The sequence below is a fragment of the Leuresthes tenuis genome, unplaced genomic scaffold, assembly GCF_036924035.1.
Source record: "Leuresthes tenuis unplaced genomic scaffold, fLeuTen1.0.hap1 SCAF_1, whole genome shotgun sequence".
Lineage (NCBI taxonomy): Eukaryota > Metazoa > Chordata > Actinopteri > Atheriniformes > Atherinopsidae > Leuresthes > Leuresthes tenuis.
Window position 1 is genome coordinate 28,926,584 of NW_027325355.1, and position 12,557 is coordinate 28,939,140.

The 12,557-nt window shown below is 44.2% G+C and overlaps 2 protein-coding genes across 2 annotated transcripts in view; both read left to right on the plus strand.

Annotated features, from left to right (window-relative positions):
- The window catches only part of LOC140282184 (SH3 domain-binding protein 4-A-like), a 38,782-nt gene extending 36,213 nt beyond the window's left edge, over positions 1-2,569 (plus strand). The window contains exons 4-5 of the mRNA XM_072376793.1: positions 83-271; positions 818-2,569. Of these exons, the coding sequence (XP_072232894.1) occupies positions 83-271; positions 818-1,042 (414 nt within the window). The 3' untranslated portion in view covers positions 1,043-2,569. The remainder of the gene's footprint in view (positions 1-82; positions 272-817) is intronic.
- Positions 2,570-8,892: 6,323 nt separating this feature from the next.
- LOC140282266 (ADP-ribosylation factor-like protein 4C) lies at positions 8,893-12,103 on the plus strand. Its single transcript, XM_072376888.1, has one exon. The coding sequence runs from the start codon at positions 9,264-9,266 to the stop codon at positions 9,846-9,848; it is 585 nt and encodes a 194-aa protein (XP_072232989.1). The 5' UTR covers positions 8,893-9,263; the 3' UTR covers positions 9,849-12,103.
- Positions 12,104-12,557: the final 454 nt, after the last annotated feature.

Here is a 12,557-nt window from a genome sequence, read left to right on the forward strand (position 1 = left end):
TAGCGCCTCAGGTTTTCTACAAGAGCAAAACCCAAAGGATTCACGTCATTTACCAGGCGATTGTCTCGTTTTAACCCATCAGGCATTGCTTAAGATGGACTGCCAGGGTCTGGTGGCGAGGTTGATCCTGGATTTCGTTTTGTTGACCACGGCTGTGGAGGTGGCGTCGAGGTGGAGGGAGCTGGCTGAGAAGCTGGCTCGAGTTTCCAGGCAGCAGATGGAGGCTTACGAGGCGCCGCACCGTGACAGGAACGATGTTCTGGACAACGAGGTGAGAGGCCTTGATTCTCTTTCTTAAACCCGGATATACCCAGGATGAGCATGTTGCTAAGTTTAAAACTACTTCTGCATTTCATAAACATCGGAAGTGGGAATTTGAACGCCTCTGTGGTAACATGACCGAGGAAACAGGCCAAAACACGCTCTGAAGGGATATTACTTCAACTTTAGAGAAAGCACGAGGATAAAAAGTAAGATTCTGCCTTTAGGCTGTAAACCTCAAAGATTCCAGCTCATGTTGTATTTTCTTTAGTTTCCTCCTCATCAGAGATGAAAAATACTGAGTTTACAGCTGACTTTGAATGCAGCAGGAGTGCAGTCTTGCAGCTTGAAGGCTTTAAAGCACCACAGTTGATCAAAGTAATGAAACCAAATTACAGTGACTTGCTGTCTCATTGGTGCACTTGGTCTTCAGTTTCTTTACCTTTTGTACCAACAAATGATCGTCTGTAGGAAGTCAGGAAAACAAGCTGAGACCGATTCTTTGTCCAGTTCATTGCCTTCTGTGCCTTGAACAATGCCTTCTGCACCGCTTTAGTCCATGTGGAAACCCGCCTATGACTTCCTGCTGACCTGGGCTGCCCACATCGGGGACAGCTATCGAGACGTGATCCAGGAGCTCCACCTCGGTCTGGACAAGATGAGGAACCCCATCACCAAGCGGTGGAAGCACCTGACCGGGGCGCTCATCCTCGTCAACTGCCTGGACTCCCTCCGCAGCTCGGCCTTCTGTCCCACCGGATATGGAGATTTTGCGGTCTGAGTATCTTTGTGAGAAGGTTTGACTCGAGCAGGACATTTTCGGAACGCAGTTCTGAGGTTTGTATGCGAAGATCTTCTGATTTGCTTGGACTGGAAGTGTTGAATGGACTAGAAGTGAAGCATTAAACAGCATCTTGAATCTTGACTGGATATATGAGCTTTGCAGCATCATTTCTCCTGTTGTTCCGTCATGTTTTCTCTCCCTCCTAGTGTTGTTTTTCTGGCTTTATTTTCCTTACACATTTTTCTCTACCTCCTAACTGTCTTTTGACTCTTTAAATGGGCCCCAGTCACAGTTTATTTCCCTGCTTCACCCTCAGTTCGGCATCAAAGACCTCCACCACTGCAGCACATATCAAAAACACAGCTTCCAGCGTCCATTTCCTGTCGGCAGTTAAGAAACATTAGCCTAATTTCTTGCTAACGTCACATGTATAGCATGTATGCAGGTGCAGCTGTCCCTTTATGCAAGATATATTTATATTTGCATCTGGAGTACAGTCAAAAGAGGCAAGTTTGAGTTGAACTAATGCATAAATACTCCTTAAACTATGATGGATTGTGTGCAAGAACAGCCTCGAGGTTCCAGCTTATCTGATTTATGTTAAACACAACTTTCACTTTTAGGAACTCATTTAAGTGTTACACACTTTGCATTTCTTAGGGTTAATGCTGGTTTTCCACATATAAAACAGCTGCGACTGCAGATGGACTTTTATAGGATCTGTCCGTCAGTGATGCATCGGGCGCGTCGGTGTTTGATGCTGACAGTAAATTCCCTGCTAAAGTGCACCGGGCCTCGTCCAACCCATTCCCACTGTGACGGCGCACCATCATTTTAAGTTTAACCTGTTGTTATCCAACTCCCAGAGGTCTGTTTCATCCCAAAAAGCGATATTTTCTTAATCTTTTTCAGGTGTTCGTTCCTAAATTTCACCACGTAGTTTTACTAGCTTAAACCAACTCAACATTTAGCCTCCGCTGTTCACCACATGGCGAGCATTCAGTCTGAGTGAGAACAGCGTTGTTCTTTTAGTGTTTACCGGGGGTTTACTGGTGCTACAGAGATGGAACTGAAATGAATGTCACCAGATGGTTTAACTGCAGCTTTTAAACTGGAGGACGCTGAATTTTAGTGAAACCACAAATCAGATGTGATCCCTTAAAAATGGAAGCTCCCCTGTGAAGTATTAACGGCCGTTTATTGGTAGAAATGACGGATAAGAAGCTTCTTTCATGGCTCGGCTGCAGTCTGCCACTTCACCACCAGGTGTCACTGCATCCCACACACTGGAAATGACTTTTTTTCCCTCCTGTTTCTTGAAAGAAAGCCTTTTTCTTCTGCTGCAAAACCCTTTTTTGATTGTGATAATCAGCTAGCTTTGATGCTTATCGCTCATTTACTGTTTCCTGTCGTTTTCTCGTATCAGTATGATTTTATGAAGTGTTTGAATACGATGTGCAGAGAAAATGTGAGCAATTTATATTTGTACTGAGCACTGACTGTTTGTGACTGATGCTGTTTTACCTGTGATGGATCGTGTTTCTACTCAGAAAGCATCAATAAAAGGAAAATTAGAATGAAATGTCATGAAAGATGATGACGGTTGGATGTTTTCAGCAGATGAACAAACTTCTGTACATTTTTCTTTAAAAAAAATGAAGTGTCTTTATTTGGATGAAATTTTCAGAAATACATATTGTCTGATTTTGCACATTTTCTTACAAACATCAACCAACTCGATGCTCCAAACAGCTGAAACGGTTTGTTATTTAGCTGAGCTTTGTTAAAAGACAGAGTTTATGTTTGTTTTTTACTTTTTCTGGGACTTTATGAGATTAACTCCCCATGAAACCCTTAATTCTCCTAAAACGATGCAGTTTATAGGCTCATAAAGCATCCTAAATGAGCCATTTAGCTCCAGCACTGGGCTGCCTTTACTTGTGGACTTGCTTTGCCCCAATCACGGTGAATTGATGTAATTTGGTAATTACTTTCTCTGTGAGGCAGGTTTAGAAAAGCTTCCATGAACTCCAACCCTAAAATGCCATATTTGTACAGCCTGCAGGAGAAGCTGCAGACTTTGTGTCTGCTTTGGGCCTTTTTAAGGTGTATTTTTGTCCCTTTTGAGAACATTTCCACCGGTTTTTCATGCAGAACTAAATCTCACCAAAGCTAACGATGGACACATACATGTGAAACACACTCATCTGGCTTTATTCAAACAGTTAAACGCTTATTTGACATTTTTAAATGGTAATGAAGCCCTTTGGTGACCGCCCAGAGTGCTTTTCAGAGCAGGCATTCACACATTCATACAGCATTTGTTACCCTCCACACTGAGAGCGTTTCTCCTTTATGCACAAAGAGTGTGAGTCCTGCCTCTGTTGTGATTCTGTCTTTGTGCACGAGTGTCCACTGCAGTTCAGCTGCGTGAGCATTACAGACAATATGGCAGATTCCTGCACGTAAACACATGCAAAGTGTGACACATGAACAGTCACGTGCACTAATGCACACAAATCGCTCCTCTTTCTTCCCCAGCCAGACATAATCTGCACACATTGTTTGATGTAGTTAATTAAAGCAGATAATTATTCTCCCACAGAGGACAGGCCACCTTGAAAGTTGTCCTTTGCCTCTCGATGACTCATTCAATTAGAAGCTCACTCCAAGGTGTGTTTGTGAGTCAAACTTCTGTTTATGTGAGGAGAAATTCTTTCCTCTAACTTGGCTTTTAAAAAGCTGAAATATCTATTTACTTTGAATAAACTGTAAAATTCACTCGATGTGGTGCAATTTTCTCTGAAAATATGGCTAAAAAAACAGCATCGATTCTTAAGAAAATTAAAAACTGAGGGTGCAGCCAGTTAAGTTACGGTTTTTGCTCGGTGCTAACTATGTGTAGCATCCATATGTTTGAATAGACCCTCTTAATTAGTTTTGTTAGGGGTCCAAACCCTTTGAAACAGCTAACATTCACACGAAACAGTGAAAGAATCGCCTGTTAATCTTGACATGATTAGTGTTCATTGGGAGCTGTTTTGTGTCCAGGTGATGCACTTAAGTCCAACGTTAGCATAAGTTTAGCTGACTTTTCTTGGGAAATCTGTCTCTCCAGCTGCTAAATGCTACGCTACGAGCTCTTTTCTGTCAGGACTGTGCCTGTAGAGGATTATTTCACATTTTCTCAACCAATAGATGACATTTTTACCCTGCTTTGTCATTTATAATTTCAATTATCTTAATCTTTGCTTCACATTTAACACGTGGAGTAAGAAATATTGTCTTGTTTATTTAAGCAGCCTTAATATTTAAGCCTATATGAGATTATATATCCGTACTTTGGTCTGAGCAGAGGTTCGCAGACCTCCCTCCCAACTGATGTTTCCAGGCTAGCAGCGAGAAGCGAGGCCCTGCTTCCTCTTCCTGCTGACCCGAAACCTCCTGAACTGGATCCTTTCAGTGCAGAAGCTACTCCGGGTCCCCATGGATGAGTTCCTGATCATTTCCCTGAGGCTGAGGCCTCCTGGCCTTCAGAGGAAGCTCCCATATGTACGAATGAATCATGGTTCGACTGGGAAATGGAATATTTTGTATTTCTTGACTCATTTTCTGCCCTCACTTGTAAACAAGACCCTGAACTTTCTGTTCTGTTAAATGATTCGTGTTGGGCAACAGCTCATGGTTGAACGATCACGTGTCATCAGAACAGGCGTTTCCAGCTGTAGCAGCAACCCTATAAACCGAATTCCTGAACTCAAACCAAGTTAAGACTGCTTTGTCCTTCATATTTATTCACGTCTAATCAAGTTTCAACGATAAAACAACGTTGTACTTTGTAGAATGAGAAAGAACTTCTTCAGCAACAAGCATCTCTCGACATATGACGAAGTACAGATTTTGCTATAAAATTGATTCCTTCTATCAGCCTGACTTAAACTTAAACTTAAAACTTAAAACCGACGCCTGTTGCACCGACTCTGAGGAGTCGTGCTCGTGCCTGGTAGCGTTTCTGGAACCGGGTTGATGGAAAATGTCTTTTTACCCAAAATAATGGATTTTAAATGAACCGGCATGATTTCATATGTTGGATCAACAGATCATTGATGCATTTATTTAGAAGAAAATGTTCCTTTACTGCAGAGCAGAAACTGAAAGTCTCGGCATCCTTAAAAGACATAAATCTGAATCTAAAACTGTGTGCTCAGGTTGTTCCCTTCAACAAAGAGAAATATTCATCGGGAGGTTTCTCCTGAAAGTGCTTTCAGCTGGTGTTCCTCTCACCTGACGCATCCCTTGATGTTTGATGTTTTCTGCATGAGGAAAAACACACTTTGTTCAGAGGCAAAGACTGAAAGCACTGAGCGGTTTGGCTCCATCTCCATCAGCTGCAACCCTCAGATTTTTCTCGTCCCTTCATTAATTCAACCAGCTTTTGAAAATGCAAAACAGGTGGAAAGATGAAAAGCTGCCTCTCTGTTTCATCTGGAGTTTGAGGGGGGCGGAGGGAACCGGTCCAGAGGGCCTAACGAACATGAAGGACCCTTAAAACATAAAGAAATCCTCCAAATAAAAGTCCTGCTTTTTCCCAGCAGCTGGGTAACCCCAGAGGTTTGGGTATCACGGGTTACCACAGCTTCCCTGTCTGCTGAAAGCTTTGAGGGATCACAAACACCCTTCCTGAGCCGGTGGAGTCCAGATGGGAATCAGACCCCCGGCCCTGAAGGTTTCAGGATGCTCAGCTTGGCCAAGATCATTAGTTTTATCGTCCGTATGAAACTGAATGAGAGACGGCGCTCAGGGAGGGTCAGACGGCGTGTTTTAACCAGCTTTACCTGGCCGGTGTCGGCCGTCTGTCACCTGAGGAGCAGCAAGGCGCTGGAATGAATCCGCAGAGGAGAAGTCTTGTTTTATGGATGAGGAGAGGACTGCGGGGGCATTACAGCGAGTTCCCCTAAAGTTAAAAGTGTTTGTGTGTTTCTAATTCACTTCATTGATCCCACACACCCTCATTAGAAAGGAAATCAATGAGGGAGGAGGACAGCGAGCACAGTTAGCGCGGTCTTGATGACTCAGGTTGTGGTCTCGTTGTTTAGGGACCGGCTTTCTTCTTCTCTTCTGCTAACACGGCTACTTCTTAAAAGCTGCAAATCCACACAAATGTTTCCACTTATTCTGGCTAATCGGGCTTTTTGCTTTGCCCCGAGGCGCTAAATCCCTCAGATAATCAGACATGTGGTGCAGGTGCTGCTGTAACAGCGTCAAATTCAATGAATAACACACGTTTATTCCATCAGTCACAGCAGAGATAAACCAAGTTTCCTCCTGGTGTTCATGTTCAGACTCTTGATTTCCAGGAAGCATCTGATTTAAAGTGGCGGCTCGATTCTGATGAACTTTTCCTTTTTGTCCTAATTGTTCAAGATTAGAAGCTGCCAGAAAAAGATTTAGATGCAATAAAAGAGTGAGTTAAATAGGTCAGATTTAGGAAAACAAGAAGTTTTACCTGTTCACTGGGAGCACACCTGTCAGAAAGGCAGCTATTTTTACTCCCTGCACAATCAAGAGTAAAGAGGAATTATGTTTGAATCGTTTCTGAACTCCTCCTTTAACTGCAAATGCTGCCACCTGCTGGGAAACAAACGCAAGTTCTCTGCCTGATGATAAAAGTCAGATAAATAAGAAGGTGAAAGGACACGCAGAGCCGTAAATTTCAGCTGTAAATGCTGCAAATCAGTTCCAAATCATACGAAGGCCAAAGTAAGGAGGATAAAAGTCTGAGCTCAGAAAATCTGGAGTTGATTTTGATTCAACTTTTCTTTAAAAGATCATCTTTAAGAGCTGATAGAAACAGGCTTTCTGTTGTCTGCCAGCAGGTGGCAGGATGTGTCTGTTTGTATCAGTTTTATGGGAATTATGTTGTAAATATAATAGAAATAAAGCACCTTTTTACCACTAACTGACACAAAAACTACTTAATGTCTTCACTTTTTACAATAAAACAACAGATAATTCTTCAGTAACCTGAACAATCTCATATGACGTCATAATCACATCAACTTCTCTCATTTAAAAATCTGTATCTTTTAAAAACGTGTCTGAAGTTTGGATGAACAAACGTGAATGAACCGGAACAAACGTGCATTTTGACAGGTTGAAGTTTAAAGACGGATTTTAAACCAAGCAGGAAAAACAACAAAAACCCACTCTTCCTTCTCTTTAAACACACTCAGTGTGTCGTTTTAAAGTGTGTTTTACCGTCTGATCTGAATTAATGATAAAAACCTGCAAGTGACATGAAGAGAGACTGATTAAGGTGAGAAAATCAGGGGCATGAGGAGCATTTCATCTCTTTAAACTCTGCAGAAGGAGACATTTTGGTCTAAGATTAAGTCTAAAAATCCATATTACATTAAAAGTAAACTGCTACCATAAAAACTGATGAGAAAATCCAAAAACTTACAAGTAAACGAGGACAAACGACTCCTCTCTGCTTGGTTTTCATGTTAAAAACGTTCCCGGATCTTTTATTAAAGTCCTCATGAGCTAAAGAAAGCGTTTGCTGCCACCTAGTGGTACAAATATGACATGACAGCATGAATAAAATCAGTTACACAAGTTTACACCTGGATATCTCATCTTATCTTATCTTATCTTATCTTATCTTATCTTATCTTATCTTATCTTATCTTCTCTTCTCTTCTCAACATACATTTGATGAATAACTATTTTACTTTGCCCCATTGGGGGATGAATAAAGTACTTTCATATGATATTTTTCTGTTCTAATGTTGTAGATAATTGAGGAACATGAGCAGATCAGTGCAGAGGTGACTTTAACTGACAGAACAACCGGACATTTATAGGAGAATAAGAGGGGAAATGAGTCATTGTGTTTTCAAGCAGACAACTTTGTTATTTCAGGCATGTTTCAGGTCTTCATATCTGCGCCTGCAGGGACTCTGGTTCTCAGCCGGAAGAGGGTGGGATGAGAAAAGGCTCGGGAATGAGATCCTTCCCCAAGTGGAGGAGTTCAAGTATCTCGGGGTCTTGTTCACAGTGAGGGACGAATGGAGCGGGAGATTGACGGCGGATCGGTGCAGCGTCTGCAGTGTTGCTCTGCACCGACCCGTCGCTGTAAAGAAGGAGCTGAGCCAGAAGGCGAAGCTCTCTGTTTACTGGTCAGTCTACGTTCCCATCCTCACCTATGGTCACAGCTGTGGGTAGAGACCGAAAGAACGAGATCGCGAATACAAGCGGCCGAAATGGGTTTCCTCCGCAGGGTGTCTGGGCCTCCCTTAGAGATAGGGTGAGAAGCTCAGTCATCCGGGAGGGGCTCGGAGTAGAACCGCTGCTCCTCCACATCGAGAGGAGTCAGATGAGGTGGCATCTGGTTAGGATGCCCCCTGGACGCCTCCCTGGGGAGGTGTTCTGGGCCCGTCCCACTGGGAGGAGACCCGGGGAAGACCCAGGACACGGTGGGGAGACTATGTCTCTCGGCTGGCCTGGAGACTGGGAACGCTGCCCCCCCCCCCCCCCCCCCCCCCCCCCCCGACCCCCGGATAAGCGGCAGATGATGGATGGATATCTGCGCCTCAGCGTGTTATTGCCTGTTCTGGCCACCAGGGGGCGGTATGTCACAGCTGTGGATGCTCACTGCGCAGAGGAAACACCGCAGCTCCAACATCCCTGAAGGTCCTTCAAATTAAAACCATGTCCCGCCTCCGTGTCTGCTGCCGAGCTCACAAAAGACCCAGCCGACAGGCTTTTGTTTTTCCGAGCTGTGATTAAAGCGGAACGTGTTTTTTCTTTAGTCTCACGCGCAGACTTGGCGCGTTCAGAGGCGGGTCCACGCGTCACACGTCGTCACTTGTGTGTGTTTGTGCCACCACATGAAAGCGGCTTCCACGCACTTGGAGATGAGCAGCGATGCTGAGGCATGATGTGACATTCGGCGCAAGTTGCGCATTTAGAGAGCGGCGCGCGCTGTGAACTGCGCTGTTGCCATGATCTGACATTTTCTGGACGCCTCGCGCAGTTGGAGCGTGTCCAGGGATGCTGCGCCTTGTCCGTCTGCCGGAGTGCCGCCGCGCAACGAGGCGCTGCTGAGCAGGAGCGGCAGACTCTGATTCTCACCGCAGGAGCAACAGAACTTATGGATCACTGTTAAGCGCCTCCTGCGGGGAAATAACTCGCTCCTGGACTCACAGCCTGCAGGATGGGGAATAGTTTCTCCAACTTGGCTGCCTTCCAGTCCCTGCACATAGTCATGCTCGGCTTGGACTCTGCGGGTAAAACCACTGTTCTGTACCGCCTGAAATTCAACGAGTTCGTCAACACGGTGCCCACCATCGGCTTCAACACGGAGAGGATCCGGCTCGGCGGCGCGGGGGCCTCCAGGGGCATCAGCTGTCACTTCTGGGACGTCGGGGGCCAGGAGAAGCTGCGGCCCCTGTGGAAGCCCTACAGCCGCTGCACGGACGGCATCGTGTACGTGGTGGACTCCGTGGACGCCGAAAGGCTGGAGGAGGCCCGGACCGAGCTGCACAAAATCACGCGCTTCCAGGAGAACCAGGGGACCCCGCTGCTGGTCATCGCCAACAAACAGGACCTGCCCCGCGCGCTGGATGTCGGCGAGATCGAGAGGCAGCTGGCACTGGCCGAGCTGAGCCCCTCCACGCCGTATCACATCCAGCCGGCCTGCGCCATCATCGGGGAGGGACTGGACGAGGGCATGGACAAGCTGTATGAGATGATAGTGAAAAGGAGGAAGTCGCTGAAGCAGAAGAAGAAGCGGCAGTGACTCTGTGAAAATATTAAGGCATAAATATCTGTATTGATTACTCCGTATGAGATGGGAATATATTTATAGTGAGTCAAGCCAAACATACTGCCACCACATAAGCATCACGAGCCCTAACATGCAGTAAATACATATATTAGCTCATATTGAATATAATGAATTCACAAAAGAGACATGCTGGTGTCAGAGTTATGAGAGAAAGCAGCTGGTTTGCCTTGAGATGACAGTTTTATAGTGTCTGGATCTGCTGGTGGAGCTCCCTGCTGCTGTGCTGTGCACAGATGTGAGGCTTGTGAATGTGATTAGGGAGAGATGCAGCTGAAACGTGATTCCCCTGGGAAGGCGACACATAAAACTCTGTGGTTTTGCTTTTTTATAGCTGAAAAAACCCCAAATTCGCAGGTTGGTGTCAGACTCATGCAGGTAGAGACGATAACGAGGCAAATTTGCACTTTGTGTGGCGTAGACGGGCGGTTTTGCACATTCTCTTTGATTATTCCTCCTCTGCAAGCTTTCAGAGAGGCCTTCGGCTCTTCGAGCAGCTGATTTTCTGTGTTCTGGAGTGCAAATTTACTATTTTTATTAACTTTTCCTGTTTTCTTTTCACAGCTTTGTTGTTGTTTCACGACCTTCCCCCAAAGACAAGTAAAAACTATTTGCTGAATAAGTTGACAGTGAAGGCAAAGCTTTTCTGTTGTTTTTACGTTGCACCATCAGCCATTTCTGGTTGGAGACGACTCATAAAACCCCGCCCTCAAAATGCAGCATGGCTGCAAAACACTGGTGCAAGCTGCAGTGAGTCCAACCTCTTCCAGGGAAGATATTCTGCCTGTTTTTGAACAAAAAATAACCACATTGGTAAAAACGGTGGAATAAACGTTCTTAAGTTACGTTCAGATACATGCGCCCTCTAGTGGCCATTAGACGAACTGCATGTGAGATATGTAGCAAATAATGTATTTTAATCCTGACTGTGATGTTTTCTAAACCCTAACCAACAAGTTTTGAGTGGTAACACTAATTAAGTGAAGTTGTTACATACATGCAACCCTAACCTGTTATTTTAGTCCTAATCATGATCAGTTTCTAACTCTAACTTAAGACTAAGGTCGAATTGTTGGATCCATCCATTCACACTCCTCCTTCCTCCTTCTTGGGAATGACTTTTGCTGCTTTATGAGTCGTATTTCCCTCATGTGTTATGGGTCGTATTCGAACAGCTAACCCTGATAAGTGAGTGAATTCTACTGGTTTTCTGAGTGGAACGCTGACAGCTCAGGTTGGAGGTGATTTCCCATCATCTGATATCCGAGGTTAAAGGTCAAAGTTTGATCACAGCTGCTTGGTTAGGTTCACGGAATCTTCGTGGTCGGGCCACTGGACAACTTTATTCTGGGTTAACCCGACACTTATGATGAAAATCTCCCTCTGCTTTGATGTTTGAATCCTGACTAAGGAGGGTTTTTGCAGACAAATTAGGAGATTTGTTTGTTTCTCTCTGAGATGCAAGAATGTCCCAAAAACACTGATAAATGTAGCAAAGAGATGATTTGTGCACTGAATCAGTGTTTCATATGCAGAAAGTCACCAAACAGCTTCATCGGGGCACAATCAGAAATGTTTATCTTGAAATCTTACAATAAAACAACACATAGTCGTCGACATATAGAGTCATTTTCGCAGAACATTCGCAGAGAATCAGATTTAGATTCTACAAAACAAGACGTCGAGTATCTGAGAAATGTTACGAGGCTGTCTGAAGCGTCTTCCTGTAGCAGCGTGACGATAAAAGCTGACAGGCTGGAACCTGTTCAGCTGCTCCAGATCACAAATCTGACAGCATTCCCGTTAGGTTCCACTCGTCTGACTGAGCTTGCAGAATAGAAATTTGCGTTTGGCGTTAACTGGCAGGGCTGCTGGACGTCATCGTGCCGCATTTACGCCAAAGCAGAAGTTATCTTGTAGCTGTTCCCGACATAACTGAACCATAAACAGCAGCATGTTGGTGTAACCTGAGCGAATAGCCGTGTAATACGTGTGTCTGCCACCAGGGGGCAGGCGTGAATGTTGTTTATTCGGAGCGTGAACGCGGCGTAACGCTCCTCAGTCGTGGTCAATATTGCATGAAAGCCACCACTTCAGAGTACGTAACCCACAGCGTTACGGCCAACATACAGCAAGACCAAACCATGTGTTAAATGCCAAAATGGAAAAAAGAAACAAGTATTTTTGGGATTAAACTCTTTGTAACTGAACTTGTGTGCTGTTTTTTGTGTTTGCTTTGTGTTAAGTTCAATCAGGGTGAACAAGCAAACACGCCACATGCTAAAATACTGTTAAACTACTACATATTTATCATGGATTTTCTGCTAATTCCTCAAAGGATTGATGTGACTGACTGGAAAACATATTTTATCTCACATATTTTTCATCATTTGATTAATTATTGATTAAACTATATTTTAAGGGCATATACTGATGAGTTAAATCACATTTTGCTGTATGAAGGGGCAGCAAAAGGCAGCTAAATTATATTTATCAGGCAAAACAAAACAGTTTGAACTCTTGTTTTATCTAAAATGATGTAATTTTTTAGTATATTTAAGGACAAAAACGCAGATAACTCTAAAACAAAGTAAAAGAGCAGCAAGAAGCAGCTAAATTATATTTATCAGGCAAAACAAAACAGTTTGAACTCCTGTTTTATCT